Consider the following 25,359-nt stretch of genomic DNA (forward strand, 5'->3'; position numbering starts at 1 on the left):
GAACAAGTTACATCTTATGGCCTCAACGTAATTAAATTGAGGGAACAAGTTACATCTTTTGGCCTCAACATAACTAAACTGAAGGAACAAGTCACATCATATAGCCTCGACATAACTAAACTGAAGGAACAAGTCACATCATATAGCCTCGACATAACTAAATTGAGGGAACAAGTTACATCTTATGGCCTCAACGTAATTAAATTGAGGGAACAAGTTACATGTTTTGGCCTCAAGGTACTTAAATTGAGGGAACAAGTTACATCTTATGGCCTCAACGTAATTAAATTGAGGGAACAAGTTACATGTTTTGGCCTCAACGTAATTAAATTGAGGGAACAAATCACATCTTATGGCCACATCAAAATCCTTCTCTCTCTCTTCTTAGCCACTCCAGGGCTCTGTCAAAACCATCCACTATGGTAATGGTGTAAAAGCTCCAAGGCTGGATCTTTCACATTAAAAGGCAATAAAGAATGATTAGGGAACATATACATCGCAAACATGAGCCGTTACAAACTTTGGTTTGATCGGAAGCAGCTGGACATGAGTGCTGCCCTTGACTGAAGTGAAGGTGCTCCCATCAACTCCCAACATCTAACAAACGTACGCTACTATTAGAAAAACTACAATTATGCCATAGTAGAGTCTGGTAACAATGAATAGCTCTGTAACTGTTATTTAATACTCTCATCTAACAAACCACTGGGGTAAAAGCTTTGATTGCTGATGGGATAACTTTCCACATGTTTTGGTTGCTAGAGAATAATTGTTCACACAACATCACTCATATATTTGATTTGTTTCATCACTTCACCAATCGCTCAATAGGATAACGTGCTTCATTTGAGAAACGAATGATCTGAAATCGCCAGAGGCAGTCATCTTGGATAATAATAATTAAAAAAAAATCTTCAAGGGGGCGGCGGTTGAGTAACGGTGTGAGGCTACGTTCCACAAATGCCCCAGGTAAATAACGGTATTTCGTCAGCAGCTACATCAACATTTAGGCTTGTTTTTTTTGTTTTTTTTGATTAAGACATTTTTCTGGAATGTTTTACATGGTAGGGCTCCAGCGACGCACCAATTTCAAGGTACACCGTGTTAAGTAAGTACATGATGATCATGACGTGATGCCGTGACATTTTCTGAATTATTGTGCCATGAAAATCTTACACCTTTGCCACCCTAGCGTGTAGGAATAATTACGGTATTTGGTGCGTTTCACAGCAACAAACAAAACGATAGCCACAAATTTGAAGATATGTTAGAAGGACTTTGTACTGGAATGGCGAGACACAGCAGACTTGCTGAGCTCTGCTTGAGTCTTCCTGTCTGGAGTCACAGAGTCCTGGAACAGTTTGTGGCTTCATAAAAATAAAAAGAGAATAAAGAAAAAAAAAACAAAGAAAACGGCATCTTGGAGTCCGAGGGGGGCAGCGTTGCAGACTTATCTTTACACCAGCTGGATATTTAGCCGTCGTTGCCGAAGACGGTGTTGAGCTGCTGGGTGACCCTGATGAAGGTGGTCCTGCGGCTGAGCTCCTTCAGCTTACCCGCCCCCACATAGGTGCAAGTGGAGCGGACGCCTCCCAGGATGTCTCGTACTGTCACGTCCACCGGACCTTTGTAAGGTACTTCCACTGTCTTCCCCTCGGAAGCTCTGGATGATAACACACACACACACACACACACACACACAGAGGATAGGTTTACCAACAAGACAATTTATAGATTCAATTTTTGGAGTTAAGATTCCATTCCAAATGGGATTCTGAATTCAAAATTAAATATTGACAGGTGTTTTGCGAGCTCTCAAATCAGGAAAATCCCAATGACCTTGCCAAATTTGATTCTGCCTGATTTTTGGAATTTATGAATATAAATTCTTTAGGTAGAATTGTACGGCTCCCTGGAGTGACAATAAAGAGATAAAATTTATTTGGATGCCACAGAGAGAAAAAAGACAAAATGTTTCATGGCCACATGATACAACTTGTTGCCTTAATTTTTTTTTTTTGGGAGCCACAAGATATAAAAAGTTCCCTCAGTTTAGTTATTTTGAGGGACTGATATAACTTGTTCCCCCAGTTTGGTTATTTCTTGTCTTTATGAGCTAGAACTCGTTCCCTCAGTCGTCATTTTGAGGCCATGAGATAGGACTTGCTCTTTCAATATTATGATTTTGTAGCTACATGAAGTCACTTTTTTTTCTACAAAAAGCTGAATTGTGGGAACGGACTATATCTCGGGGCAACAAATAAAATTGTGGGAACATGTTTTATACTGTGACCACAATATATTTATATTTTTTTGCTCTCTATAACCCCAAAACAAAAGAAACCACAAAAAGACACAGACACAAATTTCTCTATGGCCACTTCAGGAGTTCAGATAATCATCTTTCCCCTGTGAATCCCCCCCCTCCTCCCCCACACACACACTTTATATCCATTGTCCTGTAATACGGGGACCGACCTGTACTCAGCCACACCCCCTGCATGCTTCTTCATCGCCACTTCAGAGCTCATGCCATAGAACAGCTTGTATTTTTTGCCGTTTTTCTCGATGACCTCCCCGCTGCTCTCTGAGTGACCTGCCAGCATGCCACCCAACATCACAAAGTCTGCTCCCGCACCTGAACACACACGCACACACACACACACATACACACACACACGAATACATCAGAACACAGCTTGGAAACTCTTGCTCACTACTACTTGAACCAAAAACAGGAAGCAGCAGCTTCTCAAACAGGTTAAGCAGCCTTCATATGAAGAATGTGAAATTGGAAACTCACCGAAGGCCTTTGAGACATCCCCCGGGCAAGTGCACCCCCCATCCTGTGTGAAAGAAAGAGATAAGTCACTTGTTAGGCGTATGTTATCGCAGCTGCATGCAAACAGTCTGGGGAAAGAAAAAGCTGCACTTTCTCAAAATCACACTGGCCTCGAAGAAGATCAGTCACTTTGACAAGCACTGACTTAGCAAAGGAGATTCAGTTACAAGAAGTGCCTTCTACCCCGAGCCAGGTTAGCTATGTCTATGCTAAGCTAAGTTAGCCCTAATTACCATACAAACATGATCTCCTCCTGGTAGCGAGAGAGTGGCCAAAACCATTGATAAGGAAATTCTGATGCTCTTACAGATATGATGTGGCCCCCAAGTCCATGAGCCGCGTCTGCACACTCGATGACGGCGCTGAGCTGAGGGTAGCCCACCCCCGTCTTCTTACGGGTGGTGCACACAGAGCCTGTGGACACAAAGGAGAAATCACAAAGAGGGGAAAAAAAAAATCCGGTCTTGTGCTCCTTGATGGGTGCAACTTAACAGCATGATGGAATGTTTTTTTGTGTGTTTAGCAGGTATCAGCGGTCAATTAGATCAACAAGTTGTTGAAAAATGGCGTGGCTCAGAGGTAGCGTGTCCGTCGAGCAACTGAAAGGCTTGCTGGTTCAATCCTCTCTTCCCCCCGGTGACCATGTCCAAGTATCCTTCAGCAAGATACTGAACCCCTAAATGCTCCTGATGGCCCTGCGACAGACTGGTGACCCGTCCAGGGTGAACCCCACCTCTTGCCCAGTGTCAGCTGGGATAGGCTCCACCCCCACGACCCTTAACGGATAAGTGGTATAGAAGATGGAGGGATGGATAGAAGTTGTTGAAAAGAAGAGAAGACGTGTCATGCTGTGATCACCTGGTCCGATGCCCACTTTGATGATGTCAGCGCCAGCCAGGATGAGCTCCTCCACCATCTCTCCCGTCACCACGTTCCCTGCCTTAGCCACAACAACAACGATTAAACATGGAATTTTCTAAAGATTGGTTCAGGAGTAGAAATGTGAAAAAAAAACACACCCGCTGACCATTATAGTATGTGAGGGGAACTTCTGCCTGACGTCTTTGACGAAGTGAACAAAGTGTTCCGAGTAGCCGTTAGCTACATCCACGCAAATATACTTCAAATGTGGCACAGCTGCCAAGATGGCGGAGATCTTCTCAAAGTCGGTGTCACCGGTCCCAGTGCTAACAGCAACACTCTGATGGGGGAGGACGGGAGGGGAGACTTTGAATCAACACCAACAACATCAGAGGCTAAAAATGGAACAAATAATGGATTCTAGATTGGTTCCACGTTGAGTACCTCCAAGCACTCTGGGTGTTTGGCTGCAAACTCCGCCCAGTCATCCACAGAGTAGTGCTTATGGACAGCGGTGAAGAGAGTGAACTGGAAGGAGAGAGCAAACACACACAATCACTTTGGAGACACGCCTGAGCCCTTCTGGCTGTCAGCCAACTGCAATGGCAGGAAATGTCCACCAGGGGTATCAGAGTTCTGTCGACTCTGAAATACTAAAATAATTTATGTAATAAAGACATAATAAATACTAAAAATACAACAGAACTGATCCAAATCGGAATCCAAACTTTGGAAACTCGGGTGAGCTCCTCCCGTTTCTTTTTTTAACGTTTATGTCACGCCACGATATTTGATAAACAAACCTCGGGTTGCTACGGGAGATTTGTAGTTCTCCCCAGCTCATGCGGCGGATCACATTTTAGTGCTGGAGGGGCGAATTTATGGATTTAACAGTGAGTTAAAACCGCATAGCTCTCATTTAGGGTTTAAAAAAAAGACAACAATGTTAAGATGTAAAACTAAGCAATGATTTTAAATTACATTTATCCAAATAGCTGACAATGAAAGATTGCAATATAGAGAGTAAGGTCATATTTGCTTTATTTAGCGGTTGTTCTGTTGCTGATGTTCTGGGTTTTACTTGGATAGTACAGGATGAGCAACAGTAAGCCGATCCTTCAACAATGTATTTCTGCTACTACAATATATCATAAACTATTTTGGAAATGGTTGATCATCTCGTCTGGTCTGAAGAAATCGCTACTCTGCTCTTTGTTTCAAGATCCTCCATTTTGATGCTCTGTGTGGAAATAACACATCATTGATTTACAACCCATCGATCACCTGGTGCAGAGCCAGCGCCATCTCGAAGGTCCCGACAGTATCCATGTTAGCGGCGATGATGGGGATGCCTCTGTAGCTGCCCTTGGAGTTCCTGAAGGTGAAGCTCCTCATCAGGTCCACCTGAAGGAGGCAACGGGAGGTTAGCTGGAACAGGTTAAGATCTCGACATCCGCTGACGAGGTGGGTTGGTGGAGAGTTCCATTAATTCAAAACCTACCTCGCTCCTAGACTTGAGCGTGCTCCGCTTGGGACGGAGGAGCACATCCTTGAAGTCCAGCTTGATGTCATTCTCAATGCGAGGCATTTTTTTTTGTTTAGTTTTTTTGGAAACGGGTTATACAACTTTAAAAGAGCAAGAGGTCAGAGGTCAGGATAGTTGCTTGTGCTGCTGCTTTCTATGATTTGTCATCCCCACACTCACACACACATTACACACAAACATGGTGATTAAATACTAACAAAGCAGTAAAACAGTGAGAATCAAGCAGACGTCTTTGTGGTGGTCATGGCCCACAGCATCCTGCTTCCGCAATTCAGCGAGGACTCATCAGTTAGCTAAACTGTAATATCTGCTATATGTAGCAGTAACAAGGCTATGCTAGCTAGCGGCAACATATAACGCAACTGAAACGTTGCTTCTTCTAGTATTTACGCTTTTATAACAACGAACAGCTTGCTTCTGTATCCTCGGTGTCAAAAGTCAAGGTTACACACGTTCAGACTGTCGAAATGGACTCCGTTCTCACTGAGCATTTAAACCGTTTATCTAAACTCAGAGGCCTGTTTTGTCAAAGCCCGGTTTAAGTGAGTTATTTGGTCAAAGAATCAATTTACCGTTAGGACTGTATGAAGGGCTCGATCTGTGCCACCGCTTCCTCTCAGCACGGAAAGAATTAGAGGGACGGAAGCTGAGTGACAACTGATTTGTAGTTCTAAAAAGTTTTTTGTCATATTAGCGCCGCGCCTAAAAAAACTACACACCCGAGACTCGCTTTACGGCACGTAAAATTGTGGCAAACACATTATGCAGGACATTTAAAAAAAGAAGACAGTTCGTTTCTGCTTATCGGTTTAATACTCACACAATTTGAGTACATTAAGGTTCACATTTTGTGTTCGACGAAGGCTAATGAGGCTAATGCTAAGTCTGTTATAAAGTGAGGCGGAACGATTGACATACAGGCAACAAGGCGGAAGGATTATCGAAGACACAGGAAGAGCGTTACATTTTTGGAAAGGAGTGAATGTTGAATATCTTTTCCTACTGAAATACCATCCTGGAATAATTTTTAACGGCGGAGAAAAATCATACAGAAGCAAGTTAATACATTTAGCTAACATATAATCACACTACCGACCCCACTGGACTGAATTTAATCAAATATGCTGATAAAAGTGAAGGTAAGTCACGACAAGGAGAATTTACATGGTTTAAAATAGCAAAGATATGTCAGTTGTTATTAAAACAGTGTATTACTATTTAATATTGTTATTTTATCATTGTAACCTGATATTTCCACAGACACTCACTGGCAAGGAGATAGAGATTGATATAGAGCCCACAGATAAGGTATAATGTGAATGTGTGTGTGTGTGTGTGTCTGCGTGTGTGTGTGAGAGAGTGATTAATCAGTGTTTTGCTCTTTCTTTCTTCCAGGTGGAGCGGATTAAAGAAAGGGTGGAGGAGAAGGAAGGGATCCCTCCTCAGCAGCAGAGGTTAATCTACAGTGGGAAACAGATGTAGGATCAAATTAATTTCATAAGTTAAGACATAACTGATATAATAAAGAATAAAGCCACATTATTAAGCCGCTGCTTTGCAATCAAAGCAGTATTTTCCCACTCAAAGCAGTTTTACGACATAAAAAAACAAATCGCAACATGGAGATTTTCTTCTTAGGTGTTGAATGAGAAGGCATCTCTAGACACTTTATAATAGCGACGCCCTTGTTTACCAGGAATTCCGTTAGCTTCCGCCAGGACGTCGGCTCATCTTTCTGAGGTCTAACACAGAAAAACAATTTCATCTTAGCTTTCGGTGTTCTGGTTTAAAAGGTCAATCCTAAATCAAAATGAAGATCAATAACTAAATGGAATCAAACAGAAATAGACATTTCAAGGCTTCACCTTCGTTATGTTAGCTGTTAGCATTCAGTGTTCTCTTATTGTTTCTTTGTTTGAATAACATGATTAGGTGAGGACTTCCTGTTTCCTGTAATGGACCCACCCACCGTTTTATTTTGGTCTTTTGTTGTCATCCCAACGATAAATTTGTTTTGAGGATTTTTTTTTTTTCCTCCTCATCTTTCCTACTTCCTCTTCCTCAGGAATGATGAGAAAACGGCGGCAGATTATAAAATCCAGGGAGGCTCTGTTCTCCATCTGGTTCTGGCCCTGCGAGGAGGAAGAGGAGGAGGAAGACAGGTACTCCATTCAACTAGAAGTCTCCACTCCAAGCCTGATTTATAGCCGTAGCTATGGAACACGCCTTAGCTTTTTTTTTTTTTTTTTTTAAATGCTGACATCACGCTGAAGATGAGCAGCAATGAGTTGCACCAGCACCAGGTGGCGCTGTAATCAGCCATTCATGTGACACTGCAAGTAAATTTTTCCCTCCAAGTGCACTCGTGTATGTTTTACAGGCACTAGATTCCAGTGTCTGAGCAGCTCCAGTTTACATGTGTAGTAGTTTTTTTTTGCTTGTGTGTGTGTGTGTGTGTGTGTGTAGATTTCTGTGAAACTGATTTGCTTGTGCTTATTTTTTTTCTTTCACACACCAGTAGAAAAATATTGTGAAGACATGAATGAGACATAAAAAAAGTTTGTTTCACTTATGCATCTTTTTTTTTTTTTTTTTTTTTTAATTCTCCTCACACACTCTCCACCGGTTATGTACATATACAACACACACACACGAGAAAAAAAAAGAAAAGATTCCGAGAGACAACACTAGTCGAGACGACTCTCAGTTTTCCAAGCAGACCTGCAAACATCTCAAGGGCACTGAAAGTAGAAACCGAACAAATCCAAAAACTGCTGGGATCGTCTGTGTCTGCGAGTGTCAGAACACATCTTTTTGGTCTGGTTTAAAGCAGGAAGTTGTAGTTTGCAGCTTGTCAGGGGACCTTTTGAGCAGCGTGACATGAAACACAAGTACTGTCCTTTTAACACTGTTAGCATTTATATTGCTGTCTCACATCAAAGTTGCAGCATTTGATATCTAAGGTGGAAAAAAAAAGATTGAATATATACAAATATCTGTACACAATCATGGTCTTAAGTGATAAAAGTGAGTATGACAGTGGTAGAAATTCAGCATGACCTCCGCAAAGGCGTTGATGCCGAATTTCACCAAACTTTGTGGAGGAGGGTAGCGTGAGCCAAAGAAGGATTTCTAAAATTTTGGGGCAGATGTGTTACACAAAGCATAAAATGCCTTCTTTTTTTTCTTTTTTTTTTTCTTTTTTACATGAAGTTTGGTTGAGCTCATCTTAGCGGAGATAAGCGGTCGCCCTCCGGTGAGCCCGAACGTACAAAATGATCGCACAGTGGAAGAAGCATTATAACAGGGACGTTTTTACCATGCCCTGAATTTAGTAAAAGAAAGAAAAAAAAACAAATTTCCTAGTGTTTCTTTTAGTTACCAACAGACAAAAGAAAATCAATGTGTATTGCATACATGCACAAAAACAGGCACAAATCACAGCTTTTTAGTTAAGACACCAAAGTTCCCCTTTTGAAAAGAGCAACCTGTAGAATACTGGCCAAACATTAAAGACACTTCTTCATTATTACTCATGTACGTCTACCACCTGTCAATCTTTTTTTTTTTTGGGGGGGGGGGGGGTTGCTTGCAAGAGCCCTGAAGATTCGAAGGAATACATTTCTAACTAGCACTAGCACCTGTACAGACAGTTAAAAAGAGTCAGATATGTTGTGTTTCCACTGGTCTGGAGGATTTCGGCAGTGTGTGTGTGTGTGTGTGTGTGTGTGTGTGTGTGTGTGTATGTGTGTGTGTGTGGAGAAGGCAGTGGGGATGCCCTGAGACACCAAAAGACAGATTAAAGTGAGTTAATAGAATATACAGTATAGATACATAACACTTACCATACAACACAAATGGCTTCATTGAGAGGTGCAGGTTTCGGTTTTATACTAATATTGCTCTGAAATACCTTCTACTGAATTGTGTGAATCAAATTATTTTTGTTGTTGTCGATAAAACTCTTACTTCTACAAACTAAAATAAAGCAAGAAAAAATACTTCAACACAGCTAGCTGCTAAGCTACAAAAATATTTTACTTACTGTAAAACATGAAAGGCAATCAATGCCTTTTAAAAAAAAAGGTTGTTTTTTTTAACACAGGCATTCACATGAGTCGGTGTAGGGATAAAAAAATTCAAAAGTAATGGTTAAAAAAAGTTGTTGTTTTTCGTTAATCAGTTTTACCAGGTTAATTATTTGTCCTTAAAAGAAATCACAAAGAAATTAACCCCCCCCCCCCCATAAAACCTCCACATCAGTCACAGCACAGCTATAATGGCGCCTACAAACAGAAAGATAATCTAATTAAGGCAATTAAAAAGAGATGTGCACCATTTATTATTACAACACACGCATGTCGGCTTTACACTGAACACCTCTGGAGATGCAAAAATTTAAGAAAAAAAGAAGATGAACCAAAAAAAACTTTACAAGTTATTCCATCACAGTTAAAAGTCCTTGACAATAATAAAAAAATAAATGATGTAGGAGTGTGTAGGGAGTGTGTGGAAGGAGAGAGGGAGAGGGGGTTGCAGTTGATGTGTGTGTATGGTGGATGGTTCTACCCTGTCTTCATTGCACACTTGAAGGACCCCAGATTGTGAGGCAATATTAGTTGAAATGATGTATTTGGCAAAGAAATTATGAGGCTTATAGTCATCTGAAAGATGAGGCATGTGTACGAGGGTACAAGTGTTGATGAGTGCGACCACAACAAACTGTGGTCGCACTTGTCTTTGCATACAAAAGTGAGTCTGCGTACGTCTGTTTTCATTCGGGGCAGGTGGGACATGAAGACGTGCTTCAACAGTCCGCTGACTTGTGGTTTTCCCCGTCCTCCTTGGACAAAGGAGACCTGGCCTCCCTCATTTCCTCTCCTTCCTCTCCGCTCCCTTCGTTACTGTTGTCTTGAGCCGGATAAACCACCACACAGAACTTCTGGCCCAAACTTGTCATTTTATCTGCAAGAAGAGAGCCAATTTATTTATTCGGTCGTATAATTAGCTGTCCAATGTTTTCATATTAGAAACAAAAGGGCTATTTTTTATTTAAGATGTCAACATTTCATAACTTTAGAAGCTGCTTCCTGTAAAATTAAGCTCTTGAAAAGGAAATAATCTTCTTAATTTTGTTTTTAAAATTTATATGACACCACTGTCATGTTGGCACGAAGCGGCCCCCCCCCCCCCCCCCCCCCCAACTTCAAAATCAGTTTTCTCTTGTTGCTAGTCACCCAAAAAAAACTTTAAAAAAACTTCAAGCACTTCTGATGAACTTCATCAGATTTGCATAAGAAGCTGACAGAAACGCATCTGGTGTCTTGCTATAGCAGCGGGTTAGCTTAGCTTATCAATGCATGATGCTTGGATCACCTAACACTTTCATAAACTACCCATTTTCTGTTGTACATTTGAGTGGATTAAATAAACAGATTATGTGATACTGTGTGATTGAGTATAAAAGATTCAGAGTTGCTGGCAGTCAAATTTTTAAAGCTTTTGACCACCAAAGCTAGCCTTTCGCTGCCATTATCTCTCTTATGCTAAGCTAGGCTAATCACCATAACGAAACATACACAAGTTTGGTGTCAATCTACTCATCTAGCTCATGGCAATTTATAAAAATAACATACAAGCCAAAAATGCTGAACTAGACCAGCCTAAGCCTAGATGATGACTTAAATATAAAACCCACAATAAGAAATTTTGCCCAAACAGCAAACTTACCAACAAATTTATCAAAGCACTTGGGCTTGTTGTCCCAGTAGACTCCCAGGAAATAGACGGGGACGCCAGTGAGCATGATGGCCAGGCCGATGCCACACACCACGGGCTCCGAGTAAAGTGAGAAGATGAGCAGGAAGGCCCAGAAGATGAGGTAAATCACCGGCCATATTAGACTGACCTGAAGGAGAGACGAAAATACGATTAGTGTGATGAGGATCATTTCAAAGACAAGCAGTGATATGAATAAGACATTTAAAAGCATGACGAGTATATATCTGAGTTACGTATCACTAATTGACATCTGTATTTATGTAATTTAACAAACCTTGATGGGCCGCTCCATATCAGGCTGTTTAAAACGTAGAACAATCTGGCCGGCGACAGTGACTCCATAGAAGAGGTAGTTGATGAAACCCACGTAGTTGATTAGTGTGTACATGTCACTGGTGCACAGCATCAGGAGTGTGGACAGGCACTGGGGACAGGAAGTACAGAAGGTCAGTGAGAGGTTATTTTGTAGTTACACTTTCTGAAGTGTTGTCAGAGTTCAAGTATCTGCAGGTCACATGTACTGTGGCGATAGCAGGTGCACTCACAGTGAAGAGCAGCGCAGGGATGGGAGTGCAGCGTTTTACATGAATCATGGCCAGCAGACTGGGGAGGTGTCCCTCTCTGGCTCCGGCAAAGAACAGACTGACAGGGACAAAAAAAAATTAGAAATCAGTTATTGTACATCGTTGACACTTATATCATGAAAACACCATAAAAAAACACAGAAACAAATCAGCCAAAGAGTTTGGATTTACTGTGAATTCTTGAGGGGCAGATTCTGTAGCATGTTGTGTTCCTATGACACCAGTCAACAGCAACTGTGCATGTTGTACATTTTCAATGTGATGATTTTGATGTTGCCGTAGTTTTAATGAGTTCAAAAATTTAATGTAAAATGTAATAAATGTAGGCTGCACGGTGGTGCAGTGGTCAGCACTGTCGCCTCACAGCAAGAAGGTTCTGGGTTCCAGTCCCAGCTCCGGCACAGGATCTTTCTGTGTGAGTCTCCATGTTCTCCCTGTTCCTGTGTGGGTTCTCTCTGGTACTCCAGCTTCCTCCCACAGTCCAAAGACATCAAGAGAGGACGAGGCTGATTGATACTCTAAATTGACTGTAGGTGTGACTGTGAGTGTGAATGGTTGTTCGTCTCTATGTGTTGGTCCTGTGATGGACTGGTGACCTGTCCAGGGTGAACCCCGCCTCTCACCTGTTGACACTGGGATAGGCTCCACCCCCCCCCCCGCAACCCTTAATAATAGGAATAAGCGGAAGACAATGGATGGGATGTAGTAAATGTAGCAGTTTTTTAAATTTGATTTGATAATGCTAACTTCTCAGCTTTTATTTGGGCTTTTTTTTCTCCCCACTTTATTTCTGCTTTATGACAACATTTCTTGACATGAAGTCGTTATTAAAAACAGGGGAAAAAAACATGTATTTTCTATGTTGTCATCCTCCAGTTCAGAAAGTACTTGAGTGCTCAAGAAATAGTCACCTTACTTTGCACTGAGATACTGGGGGGGGGGGGCAGACTCACCGTGAAGAGGTGAAGAGGGAGCCATTGACGCCGCCAAAGGTAGAGAGAGCCACGGAGATGGGCATGATCCATGCCATGACGCCCAGCAGCTTCTCACCGAATGTCTTATGGTGGAAAATTAGGCAGGTGGTAGATGGACGAGGTAGTAAGGCAAACACACAGGAAGAAAGTTAGAAACTCATCTCATTCAAATGTGGTAAAGAGCAGCGGCCGATATGAACCACTAGAGGGAGGGAGAGATTCACTCAGCTACTCACCACAGCAACAGCATTTGAGGCAAGTAGCTCCTGGGGGCTCATGGCTGTGACGTAGGCGATGTTGGCGAAGACGTAAACGAAGGTCACGAGGGGGATGGAGATGAAGATGGCACGAGGAAGGTTCCTGGAGAGAATAATAAATATAAATGTTGGGTTGATTGAATCGGGACAGCGATAAAGAGATGAGGGGGGATTTACAATCGGAAATTAAAAATGGTACCCTTGTCAAAATGAAATAATGGATTCAACCATTATTAGCATAGATGATAGTCGGGGTTTAAAAAGATAGAGCAGAGGAAATGAATCGCTCTAGGTGAGCGGCTCGACTTTGGGAATGATAGGGAGAGTTTCTCCCATGCAAAGTTAAATAAATATCAGAGAGCTTTATCCAAAAGGATCAGGGATTAAACCGGGAGGCTTAGTCTGTATGTGACTGCTAATCACTGAAATCAGCTTTTGAATCAGATATATTTCTATGGCAAAGAGCCATTCGGCACTGTGGGAAGTTGATTTTCTAACCACAACAAGAAGATATTACTAGATACATAGGAGACAAAGTGTCTTACACATAAGGGTCAACCAGCTCCTCTGTGACGTAGTTAAGGAAGTTCCATCCTCCGTAGGCGAAGGATCCTTGTAAGAAGGCTAAGGCTATCAAACCCACATCGTATTCCTGGAAGGGTTCGAAGGCATTGGCTGGCTCCAACCAGTAGTACTCTCCTGCAGGTGGAGAGGAGGATAATACAAAAATGAATAAATAAATGCAATCAAGAAAGCCAACCCGTAATTAAAAATAATCAATTTTGAAGAGGATGTCTTTCCTGACTGTAGGCTAGCAAATGCTAAAACACAGAATTCGTTTCTATGTTCCATCAGGGCTAAACGCAGAACCCTTCCTTTAATGGGGCAAACAAAAAAAAACACGCTTGAGGGAACCAAGGGCTAAGAAAAGCTACTGTACAGCTCCACGAAGGTTGCTAACTGACTGTTGGCAGATACTAACATACTGAATAATAAACATACTATGGTTAAGTTTAATTAAGTTCTTGCTCAAAGTGAAAAAGGCTAACGCAAAACCTCTTGGTTCAACCTCTCTTTGTGAATTAGTCAAATCTTTGAGGTGGATATTAAAGTAGGCTGTGATATTTAGGAATCCGTCAACTCGCTTTCTCACACTCCTCATATACGATGCCTTTAAATCAGCCACGAAATTCTTCGACATCTTCAAATACTAAGAGAGAAATCCTTATTTTGTTATTACAGGGGCCTAGTCTCTGTGGCCCCTGTAATAACGGGCCTTCAGCCTAGTTGTGACTACAAATCCACACAGCCCTGCTGATATTAGCAGTGTGAGTTTTACCCAATGGGCCTCAGCAACTCCCTGACCCCAGCGGCGTCCACGGGGGGATCTATACCGTCCCCTGTGGCAGAGGATGTCCCCTGTAACCGCCAGGATGTGTGACCTCTCTCACGCAGACACTACAGATGTGCACTGAGGTAGCAAAGATCGGTAAGCTTACCCTTGCAGATCTGCACGATGCCCATGATGATGATGAGGGCGAGCGCCAGCAGCTTGCCGGCTGTGAAGATATCCTGTACCCTTGTGGCCCACCTAACGCTAGAGCAGTTGACCCACGTCAGCAACACTAGACGCATAAAAACACAAGAAAACACAGGGTCAGTGCTTGTTTCATACCACTGAAACAAACAAAAATAAGCTTCTTAAATGTTGCTAAAATTGTACTTTTTCATCTAAACTACAATATATGTTGTTTCCACTGTCACATATTCTATCCAAGTACTTTTTTTATGGATGTACTCCGTGACCAGATAGAAACATCTCATGTCACACGCTTAATTTCAAATTACGCCTCTGTCTTTTTTCGAAGGTCAGGAAATGATTGTGTTATCTTTGAGTTGAAGGTTATCAGTGACATTAAAAGTGCTCCACTACAACACACCTGCACTTAGGTTTAGATGTTGACTGCTTAATTCATGTGGTAAAAAAACCAAGAGTAATTGTAGTAGCAGTAAAATAAATTTTCCCCTAGATCATTCTTTTTGCAGATGATATACCGCTAAATTGTGAAAGCTAACGGCTTTGATGTTGTAGTCCAAGGCATTAAAAGCGGCTCATTTGAACACGCCTGTTCAGTAAAACATGCCGCTGACCTTTGACCTTGCTGCTGGGCTACCCGTTATCTCTGCTGTACACCGAAAGTCTATCTTTACAGCAGGTATTTCTCATCGACACGTGATTGAGTGATTGGCTGCTTTGTCCACCTTCTGTAGCTGATTAATTTTAATACGTCACTTCATCAATTCTTTGGTAGAATATTGTGCACGTCTGTTGTGTTTTTCGACATGTTTTTAAAGTTTAGCCCACCTCATTTGGCAATTTAATTAAAATTAAAGCTGCAAGCAGCGTTGTTAGGGCCTGAGCCCCCGCGCGGCCGTAGGCCGCGTCCTTGACACTGGCCCCAATCCAACGGTGTAATCGGCAAATCCCTAGGCCTTGTAGTTTAGGAGATAGGAGCCTCAGTGCGCTGCACAGTGTGACTGCAGAGCTGAGAGCAGAGCTGCCAGCTGGCCCTTTAAGAGCCCCTCCCCCGCTGCACTGTGTCTGATCTGTGCTAGAGTGGAGAGAGTGGAGGATTAAGAGAAATGTAGTGTGTAAAAGCTGAATAAGTTGGCATACGTTGGTCAAAAGTCACACAAAATACCATATTTTTGTAGGGATTTTTGTCAGGAATACAGTGGTGTGTTTTTAAAAGCTGTGGAATGTATGGTGTAGATGTGAGAAGCATTTGTTTGAGAGTATGTACCCTGAGAGGACACGCTCTCCCCATAGACTTCCATTGTAAGGCGAAAAGTGTCTCCCCCACTTTGACGGCTCATAAAATCCAAACCGAGCGCGTAGTATATTAACCTTGAACAACTTTTAATCAGCACAGTTGGGAGAGTAATGTGTGAAAGTTTGGAAGACCTGGCATTTACGGTTTAGGAGGAGATAGATTTTGTTCGGGGCGCAAAATTGTCCAAAATTAGACATTCGTGTCCAAATTGTGGACATCCTGTTACAGTTAGGTCAGGGGTGTGAGTGTATGATTTATCCGTCTTGATGAGACGAGTTCAATGGTGTTTGTCCCATGTCTGTAGGACATTCCTACAGTCTGTGGCGTGGTTTTTTGTGTATGTAGGTGGCGCTATTGAGTAGAGCGCCTCTTTTTTTTTTAATTATCGAATTTTTCGCCGCACCCGATGTGCTTACCAAATTTGGTGAGTTTTCATGCATGTTTAGGGGGTCAAATTCACTTTTGAAGTGGCGAGTGTGACTTCAAAACATAATAGGGTCTTCGCCAGGGACTGGCTCAGGCCCTAATTACAGGAATATCAAATTTGGGTTTTACTGGTTGGATAAAACAAGATGCGCATCTGTTGCGCTGGAAAGAATTTTACACACATTAAATCAGGTTTTATGTATTAAATTTCATCTAAATGGCATTTATGAAGAATTGTAAATGCTTTCTAAACCGCCTCCCCTTGAGAATCACCTAACATGGACAGAGATAATGGACTTGAGCAGAACTGCTGCGTACAACAGACCAGTGGGTTCAGGCCAACAGGGTGCCATTAAAAAATAGGCCTGCTGGACTCTGCAGGATTAACTTCATCACATTAAATAACTCCCGAGTTGAGCCGTCACAGTGAGGAATCGGGGGACAGATGCGCACGAAGAGACACGCACTCGTGTGCACACAATAGATGTGTATTTATAGAGACGAAAAAGTTCACAGGTTTTCAGTGAAAGTGGCTTAGGGGAAAGAAGAACTTGGGTGACTGAATTACACGAACCACAACAGTCAGAGTTGTTGTGACAGGAAACCAGGTAACACGGCAGCAAGCTCAAGTATTTTACACACACACACACACACACACACACACACACGGGTAGAATATATAAATGACTGATCCTCATGCTGTTCCAAGTAAAGACTCCTTAAACCTCTTAACCACCAGTAAACAAAGTTGTTTTAGGGAAAAAATAATCTTTGAAAACTGTGCTGCATTAGTCACAACATGTGCCCCCCCCAACTTAAAACACCTGCATTCTTCGAACCACCGAACTCTTTAGCTGCTCAGCTGCCTGTAAGCTGAGTATACAAAAACGAAATGTTATGTATGCTAGAGTGGAACTTGCTGAGCTCACTACAAGTCTGCTGGAAAACATCACAAGGTTACGACCTCGCCCTCCACCATCTGTAGGAAGAGACAGACCCCTGGGAGAATCCCTCTTGCTTTGCTTATGAAACGGTACACCTTGGATACCTTTTGAATGCCAAAGCGGGCAGCGGCTGATTAGTGGTTGATTTTAATTGCCGCCAAATCAGGATGTGGCTGTATTTGGAAGTAAGGTTATATCCTACGTGTTGCTATACATTCAACGAGAGCCAAATTTAGGCAGCAATCCCAGGCGGATAAACACACTCACACGCCACTCCTGAAAACAACAAGAATGACATCAGAGTTTTCAGGGAAAAGGCTAACCTCTCACCCACTTTCCTCTCCAACAAAAGCAAAACAACTATAAAATGTCTATTATACTTATACTGAAAGCTGCCTGACAACATCTCTTCAACGGACACATTAGACATGAGATCACACTGCTGGCTCAGCCAGTTCAAGTCGAACAGAGCTGAGTTAAGCAATGGGGCAAACTTCAAGAAGTTCCTGACAGAAGTAAGCACATTTTGCTCCATAGTGTTCATGGAAGTGGGGCGAGCACAAGGGAATGTAGGTCAATCTAAATAATACAAACAAAAATCCTGTGAAGCCGTCAGGGAGCACAGAGGCCTGTTGCTAACACTTAAGAGGCTTTCCTTTATCAGTTTGTTTGAGAAGTTGTTTTGTTTTATTTTGTGGGGGGCTACACATGACTGTTTTTTGATCCCGTAGGTCATCTTTTCCTAAAAATATTATGTTCTTGAGTCTATGTAAGCAGGCTTGACACTGGTTGGTCACTAGCTGAAGGGGTTAAGATACATTGGTTAGCCAGCTAGTAAGATACATCTGTTGGCCAGCTAGCAAGATACCCAAGTTAGCTTGCTCCCAAGATAAATTCATTAGCTGGCGTCAAGATATATTAGTTAAGCACATTTTTAGATAAATTAGTTAACCAGCTAGGAAGATACCTTAGTCAGCCAGGCAGCAAGCTACATTCGTTATTCAGCTCCCTGTCAAGATACATGAGTTAATTAGCAAGCAAGATACATTCGTTAGCATGCTGCCAAGATACATTAGTAAGCCGGCTAGCACGATATATTAGTTAGCTCGCTGTCGAGATACATTAGTTAGCTGGTAGTGGAGATACATTAGTTAGCCAACTGCCTTTCAAGATACATAAGGTTGCTAGTTCGAAAGATGCAATAGTAAGCTAACTAGCAACTGAAAAATTGGAGTTGCCATTTCCAACACTGTTTTATCTCCCACCAAAATATCATATTTAAAGACCCACTGGCTTGAATGTATTGACATTGAGCACAGCCACCAATTATCTGCAAGGAATTTTAAAGAAGACAACTTGAGCTACAAAATGGAGCACAAGATGGGGTTTTATAGGACTGCTATCCCGTCAGACCTACATAATGTTCAAACACCCAAAAGATACAAACGTTTAGCGTCAGCACTCCAGTCAAATTCCTCATAACCTTATTTCCTGCCTTTCTATCGCACTGGTACTATCTCTCTGACACACGTTAGGGTGCGACTGTAAGACTGTAAGGTGTTTTCCTGTTAAATTAATCTGACCTTAAATAATTGGACAATCCTACTTATTTTCGACATTTAATTTGTTTTCTTTTGGGGGGTTCTGTATGCCAAAACGTCCTGTCACAATCTGGCTTAACTCAGCTACATCAATGACTCATCAAATCTATAAATGCCGGGGTTTTGTTTGGCAGAGGCAAGGAAGTATTGGCTTCTCTGTTCATTGAGTGCATGTGTTTGTGGGTGTTTATGTCTTTGGGTAGTTGAGCCAAACATTGCAGCCAACTGCACCCATCTGCCAGCGATCAGCATGTCACTACATATCAACACCTTTCAAGACAATGACTACAGCCCCCCCCCCCCCCCCCCCCCAAAAAAATGGGTTGTAGGTTAAACTGATTCTACTGGAGAGCCAAAACAACAACAACTGACGGCTGACAGCTCCAGTTCACCCAGCTCTGGTTTTCAAACATCACCTAAGGGGACACGACAAAACCAGTTCCCATTTGAACCCTACAGACCTTAAATAAATGCGTGTTTTTGTTCTCCCCTTTTGACCTGTGAAAGCTGACCTGCGATTTAGTGATTGTGGGCTACAGACAAGTTTGTGTGGCTTAAACTTAGTCAGGTATAAGAGCCTTATTATGTAATTCGCTCAATGGAAAGACACTGACGGACAATGCACACACTCATCCCCAGTGACTGTCTCCCTGTCTGAAGTGTGCACGTAGTATTTGGCCAGAGTGTGTTATGTTTGATGAGGGATTCAAATCAAACCGCTGACGTGTCAGTGTCAACATTTATCCGTTTCTCTTCACATCGGTACACGACTCTAGCTGCTTTACTGCTTCTTTTTCCCCCCTGAAATTACATCAGACTGAGGCGTTAAAAATAAGAAAACTGCAGAAAACAAGAGGGTACGGACATTAAAAGGGATAAATCAAACCATATACAGTATATCCAGTAACAATCCAGCGAATGACTTATTTGGTCATTCCATACTCTATATTCCCACTTCATCTTTTTCTTTTCACAGTGCTGTCTTTTATGAACAGTTTTCCAGTGTTTCCTGTTTCAACAAGTACTCTCAACAGAGCTTTTTTTCTCCTTTTCTTCAGGCTAGCATCAATCTTTTTCTCCTCCTTTTATCAGTCAGTGGTATCGCGTTGAATCGTTCCAAATGATGATATTGATATAATTTACAAGGCTGGTGAACTACTTTTCCTACTTACCTTATTTTCGTTTGCTATTCGTGACTGGGGGAAAAAGTTTTCTGCCCTTCTAAATATGCTTTTGTTGAGGTGATAACATACTAAGCTACGGCTACAGGATCACAAGTGTTTATAGCACCATTTTCATATGAAATAACTACAGTTGCACATTGATTGGGGAATGCCTGACCTTTTCCTTAAGTTCTTTTTTTCAGTTCTTTTATGACATATGTTTTCTTTAATACGTCTTTCTTTTTCGGAAGTCTGCTCGTAAGTTACTGTGCTGAGAAGACACACAGACCGTTGTGTGCTTTGTCTTAAGTATATTGAGCTGGCAAATGTTCAACGGACCAGGTCCCCTCCAGGGAAACACATCTGACGCTCTCACTGCTGATACGACAAAAACAGAGACAAAACATAAAGGGGAGCTGTAGCAATTTCCATGATTCTGAAAGTTACTCGTCCCTGACAGCTAAAATTTGACTAAACTAAGGTGAGTCAGACCATCTATAAGGTCAGGTTGTGGACTGCATGCTTCAATTCTGCAAAATGTTTTTTGGCAGCAGTCCACAGACGTGGAAACATGCTTTCCCAAAACCACATCACTCACATAAGCAGACGGCGGCCAGAAGGCGCAGGCCATTCTCTGGTGGGAAGCAGGTGGGGAAGAGGGGCTGCAGGACGTAGTTGGAGAACGTCAAGGCAATCACAGCCTGGTTGGTGGGGTAGATCACCAGCACGGCGATCCATAGACGCAGGAACCTGAAAGGAAAGGGAGGGGTTTTGTTTAAAAAAAAATAGGAAAAGTACAAATCTTCCTTTTGATTTTGTGAAATGAGTCAGAAAAATTACATCGGATTACAGAAATACCTTGCAGGTCATGAGATAAAGTATGGTATGGAAACAGGAAGGCTCACACCACACTGGGTGTAAGGTTTGACTACTTTGATGCCAAAGCTAGTTTTCTGAGGTGACTCATCTCAGCCTTTTAATGGTGAGAGTCCTGTCTGTAAAAAAAACCCAACATTTGGTTTCTGATCATGAATGATTCATGTTTCTCTTTGACTTATTTTCTCTCTGAAACCGTCATTAAAACCACCTGTGACATCAGGGAGTGAATAAAGGGATCAATGAATGAGTCACAGATGGGGACCTCAGTTTGAGGCATTTAAGTTACACATACATGTGACCTGAGACTTGAATTGTACACAGACTTTGGGGATTGTGAATATTTAATGTTGTCTTCACAATAAGGAACTATTTGATTGTTCTGCGTGTGACAGCTGAGCTACAGCAGCAGTAAAACCACAGCGCGCAGATGCTACGGTGTCAAAACTTGCCAAAATTAAAGCAAAAAAAACAACAACAACCTGCCATTTGATAAAAAATACCATGAAAATTCGACCACATCAGACGTTATCAGGCAACCCCAAGCACTTCTGAAGAGGTCAGTCACATGTAATCTGAAAGCCAATGTTGAAATTAGCACGTTAGCTCAGCTGCAGTGGCTAGCTTGGTACTAGCTTTGCTGCTATCATAGTAGAGGAAAAGGATTCATATTTTTAAAAGATGAATGTTTCCACCTCTGGGTTTGCCGTTACGGATATAATTCATCCATGTTCCTGTGCCACACCCTGCTGACTAAGATTAATTCAATAAAAAGATATATTTGGGGGAATTAGCATAGCTACTAAATTTAGAGGAAGAGGGGAAAATGACATGAACTTGCCCCTCAAGGACATGACTTAGACTCGAGACCAAAAATTTGATTTAAAAACTAAAAAAGTCTGGTTAGCATCTTTGTTAAAGTACCACTCAAACTATAGTGTTAGCTTACAGTTGGCTAGACTCACAGATGTATAAAGCAGGGGTGGACGCCAGGATAGGACCCTGAGTTAAAATGTCAAAGGGGAGGGGGAGAATTTGGATTTAGCCAAGGCTTATAGAGGGATCATTTCACCTGACTGCATTAACAGGATTTTGCCTTACTGGAATGTGTGTGCATTTAATGTAAAAAGCTTCAACGACTGGCTTTTCCTGCTTGTAGTATCAGGGAAATCATTTTCCAACTCTGACTCTTAAAGGACTTGTGTGAATTTTTCTTTTACTCAACATTATATGATTCAATATAATAACTCCAACTTTTATGATACACTTGTCGATTAAACCAGTTAACCCTACATAGGAGTCCTTGTGTAGTACTTTGCACAAGCACAGTGGTGTAACATACCCTACCATGACCACAATAAAATAGAGCTTGCAGGTTAATCTATCAATAATTAACAACATACTGAAAGTGGCCCTTCTGTATAATGCATTCAAGGGAGAAGGGGAAGTAGCAGACAGTCTACTTTGTTCATGACCTGTTTTCCCATCTCAGCAACCCTTCACTTTTTCCTGGTGCTGTATTAAGCACTCCAACGGTATGACACATTTTTGTCAGCAAACCCAGATGTTAGCATCGCCATGGGTGCCTTCCACCCATAGCCTGTGGTCAAGCTTAGGAGAGTTGCATAATTCAAGAAGTCCATCTTCATGGATGATCAACACGTACGCACGACTTCGTCGCAAAACTTAGCTAGTCTCGTTTAGCTTCTTGTTAGCTATACACACAAATGAGCTTCAAAATCGAAAAAATGTTGGTATTTAGAGGGCGCATAATCAGAACGCCAAGAGGCCATCATTAGATACCCAATTATTCATAGGTGTGTTTCATTGGTGACATCACACCAATCAGAGAACCTTGTGTCATTCCCTTTAAAACCCAGGTTGGACCAGGACTTGGCGTGTTGTTTTTTTCAGTGGTGGTTGCATTTAAACTTGTGAGAAGCGAGCGTTCTTGTCTGAACTAACGGACATCCTCATGCACCAGTTGAAGGCGCAAAAGCATGGTGCTCCCTTGAAATGACGCCTAATTCATTACACCATTGACTAAAGACCAGCCTCTTCTTGGTCCGTGGGGCATGCGGTTTTTAGTGTTGCAAATTCGCAGTGACCCAGGTTGGGCCAAAACAGCCTCAATAACAGACTTACGCACCTGACACCGCAGACGGAACGAAAGTTCATTTACACCGGGTTAAAACTAGCAATGATGCTAGCACTTGACAAATCTAATTATATAATATATAAATGATATATGTTCAAAATATATAATTTCATATTGTTGGTAATGATATGTATTATTTAGTTATGTCTAGTCTTTCAACCAGGCTGCAAATAATGATTTTCTTGGTATTTTTGGGGGGGATATGTTCAATTTTTTTTGGGGGGGGGGGGGGGTATGTTCAATTTACTAGAAATCTAGAGGATTTTTGAGAGACTTTGCTTCAGAATGGAATGGAATTAAACTAGTCAAAGCTTTACTTCAGTTGAAGGATCTGACTCGACTAGCAGCGCTAACAAAATATAATAGTTCAACCTGCACCTGCCACATTTTGAATAATATGAATGTCATTCAACTGTACTCCCCTACAGATGTTTCCAGTCACAAAGAGCCTTTGTACAAGAATCCTTGTCCATTCCTGTTTAACTCTTCCCTTCTTCTGTATGTAGCCCAGCTGTGACTATGTGACGTACTGATAAACATTTTCCTCACTCCTCCACTACGCACATGCAAACACAACTGCATCCCCCAGCGCACACCTACACACACATCGGGGATAAAAGAGGCAGGACAACGAAAACAAACAGCCCTTGAAGGCGGTATATTTATCCTAGACGGAGGGCAGAGGGAAGTGGCGCGGCCCGATACTTCAAACCAAGCATTTGAAGCAATGAACAACAAAGACTCTGGAGTAAAAATGTCATTGATGTGTATTGATAGCTCCTGTACAAAGTGACAAAAACAATCAATGGCTGTTTTGTCTGCTTGAATTCCTCTCCCAAAATACCCTGATAATATGTATCCTTGTGATAGTTGGAGAAAAAAAAAGACCAACAATGGTCTAATCTGTGTTTACAAAAAAGCACAGTGTGTGAAATAGATGCTAACAAATGATATTGTGTTGCCGGGAAGCCAACCTAGCTTTGTTCCCAAGCATTTACTGTCCTGTTAGCCGTAAGCTATCGGTTGCCATTCATGAATGAACGGAAGAAGGATGTATGCTTTGACTTCAAAACCAACCACAATAAAATCCCCCACAGTAGCTTTATGTTCTACCTCTGGTTATACTGATACGTGAGCCTCTTGGTTTAACATTATTTTATTAAATAAAAGCTGAGGACCCCCTGCTTTAGATTAAGATATCTGACCCACATTCGCTGGCTCGTCCATAAAGACAGGGATCTAGACATGTTGGTACGTTCAATCCTGTTTAAATTAACTGGCATTGTTGTTCTGGGAAACCGGCTCATACAACAGACATTTGACCGACTCAAACTTAGTGTCTCACATCAATTGTTTATCCTTAAATATTAAAGTGTAAGAGTATTTATCAATTGATAAAAGTGGAAGGTAAAATAGAAATAAAAGCAAACTTATTTTTACGAGTGGTTCTTTCACTTTGCAGCGAAATAATCACTCAAAATATTTAACATTGACTCCATTTATGAATTTATTTAGTAAAAATTTTGAAAAAATTACATCATTGAGCTGAATGGGGTTTTTTTTGTTTTGTTTTGTTTTTTTAAGTTTCTGAAGTGTAAAGTTCTTGTTTGCTCACCCAGCCAATCCTCCAAAGATATCCTTGACGTAGGCGTAGTCTCCCCCCGACTTGGGAATGGTAACGCCCAGCTCAGCGTAGCATAGCGCCCCGACGGCAGTGATGAGACCAGTGATGATCCAGACGATCAAGGCCACGCCCACAGAGCTGGCGTTCTCCATCACTCCCTTTGGACTGACGAAGATACCTGAGCCGATAATGTTACCTATGGGAGAGAGACAGAGGCACGTGTCAGGTTTCAGTTCAGACCCAAAAAGAGGTTGTGGTACTACTGTTGAGAGGACCTGTGGTAATATAGGAAACAAGAGTCTAAAAGTGTCATATTACTTCAACAACTTACCTGACCGACTTTGACCTGGATACATTTTCAACAAATCTACACTTACTTCTATTCTTCTATACTTCTATTCTTGACATTTGTGTTTCTACTTATCCAGGAAAGTCAATGATGAGACTTAAGCGGGAACTTGAGTACTCAGAAAAAAATACCCCCCCCCCCCAAAAAAATAAATTTTCTCGAGTTCAAAATGGTTATGAGCCCCTTTTTTTAGGACTTTCCCTGAGTTTTAAATGTCAGGTTCATTATTTTGTTTGTTTTCATCTACAGTTAAATTACCTTTGAGCTGTTTTACAATGGAAGCCTTTTAAAAATGTTTTAAAAACTGCATGGTTAGGAAAGTACTCACAGTAAGTAGTACTGTTATTCCCTCCAGTCATGGGGATTTTACTTGAGTTATTTTCTGTCGTCACAAATAAGTCAGGTAACATTACATCGAGTGGATTTACTGTGAAAGAGAGTTTGTGGGCGTTTCCACGGTACCCACAATGAGTCATCATAGCGTGCGGCAGAAATATTTGTTGTTCAACAGACAATATGCACAGGAAAAAGAGCAGGAA

General features: G+C 41.7%; 3 protein-coding genes across 7 annotated transcripts in view; 1 reads left to right on the forward strand and 2 right to left on the reverse strand.

Moving 5' to 3' along the window:
- gmpr2 (guanosine monophosphate reductase 2) lies at positions 1 to 6,172 on the reverse strand. 4 transcript variants are annotated; one of them, XM_086196662.1, is made up of 10 exons: positions 6,070 to 6,172; positions 5,205 to 5,329; positions 4,988 to 5,107; positions 4,148 to 4,231; positions 3,870 to 4,043; positions 3,701 to 3,782; positions 3,150 to 3,256; positions 2,804 to 2,846; positions 2,479 to 2,638; positions 1 to 1,663 (listed from the first exon to the last, which is right to left on the reverse strand). In XM_086196662.1, exons 2-10 carry the CDS (start codon positions 5,289 to 5,291, stop codon positions 1,474 to 1,476), a joined length of 1,047 nt encoding a protein of 348 aa, XP_086052788.1. In that variant the 5' UTR covers positions 5,292 to 5,329; positions 6,070 to 6,172; the 3' UTR covers positions 1 to 1,473. The 4 variants fall into 4 exon arrangements, with proteins under 4 accessions (XP_086052788.1, XP_086052787.1, XP_086052790.1 ...); XM_086196661.1 differs by lacking the exon at positions 6,070 to 6,172 and adding an exon at positions 5,822 to 5,933; XM_086196664.1 differs by lacking the exon at positions 6,070 to 6,172 and adding an exon at positions 5,702 to 5,810.
- nedd8 (NEDD8 ubiquitin like modifier) lies at positions 5,656 to 8,779 on the forward strand. Of its 2 annotated transcripts, none has more exons than XM_086196669.1 (4): positions 5,656 to 6,388; positions 6,510 to 6,557; positions 6,645 to 6,703; positions 7,315 to 8,779. In XM_086196669.1, exons 1-4 carry the CDS (start codon positions 6,371 to 6,373, stop codon positions 7,454 to 7,456), a joined length of 267 nt encoding a protein of 88 aa, XP_086052795.1. In that variant the 5' UTR covers positions 5,656 to 6,370; the 3' UTR covers positions 7,457 to 8,779. The 2 variants fall into 2 exon arrangements, with proteins under 2 accessions (XP_086052795.1, XP_086052794.1); XM_086196668.1 differs by having other exon boundaries at positions 5,850 to 6,388; positions 6,645 to 6,727; positions 7,315 to 8,776.
- The window catches only part of slc7a8a (solute carrier family 7 member 8a), a 25,027-nt gene continuing 7,489 nt past the window's right edge, over positions 7,822 to 25,359 (reverse strand). The window contains exons 2-11 of the mRNA XM_086196657.1: positions 24,463 to 24,667; positions 20,412 to 20,563; positions 14,345 to 14,470; positions 13,391 to 13,544; positions 12,825 to 12,948; positions 12,568 to 12,671; positions 11,576 to 11,672; positions 11,305 to 11,454; positions 10,980 to 11,157; positions 7,822 to 10,214 (exon numbers count right to left, since the gene is read on the reverse strand). Of these exons, the coding sequence (XP_086052783.1) occupies positions 10,057 to 10,214; positions 10,980 to 11,157; positions 11,305 to 11,454; positions 11,576 to 11,672; positions 12,568 to 12,671; positions 12,825 to 12,948; positions 13,391 to 13,544; positions 14,345 to 14,470; positions 20,412 to 20,563; positions 24,463 to 24,667 (1,448 nt within the window). The 3' untranslated portion in view covers positions 7,822 to 10,056. The remainder of the gene's footprint in view (positions 10,215 to 10,979; positions 11,158 to 11,304; positions 11,455 to 11,575; positions 11,673 to 12,567; positions 12,672 to 12,824; positions 12,949 to 13,390; positions 13,545 to 14,344; positions 14,471 to 20,411; positions 20,564 to 24,462; positions 24,668 to 25,359) is intronic.

Source organism: Aulostomus chinensis, chromosome 24, assembly GCF_037954235.1.
Source record: "Aulostomus chinensis isolate RoL2024-O1b breed Wild chromosome 24, RoL_Achi_v1.0, whole genome shotgun sequence".
NCBI classification, from domain to species: Eukaryota; Metazoa; Chordata; class Actinopteri; order Syngnathiformes; family Aulostomidae; genus Aulostomus; species Aulostomus chinensis.

Coding starts and splice junctions, on each gene's coding strand:
- gmpr2 (XM_086196662.1), bottom strand. CDS start 5,291: ATGCCTCGCATTGAGAATGACATCAAGCTGGACTTCAAGGATGTGCTC. Junction 4,232..4,987: donor TGGCGCTGGCTCTGCACCAG/GTGATCGATGGG, acceptor CTCTCCTTCCAG/TTCACTCTCTTCACCGCTGT. Junction 1,664..2,478: donor GGGGGTGTGGCTGAGTACAG/GTCGGTCCCCGT, acceptor GTTATCATCCAG/AGCTTCCGAGGGGAAGACAG.
- nedd8 (XM_086196668.1), top strand. Junction 6,558..6,644: donor ATATAGAGCCCACAGATAAG/GTATAATGTGAA, acceptor TCTTTCTTCCAG/GTGGAGCGGATTAAAGAAAG. Junction 6,728..7,314: donor ATCTACAGTGGGAAACAGAT/GTAGGATCAAAT, acceptor CCTCTTCCTCAG/GAATGATGAGAAAACGGCGG.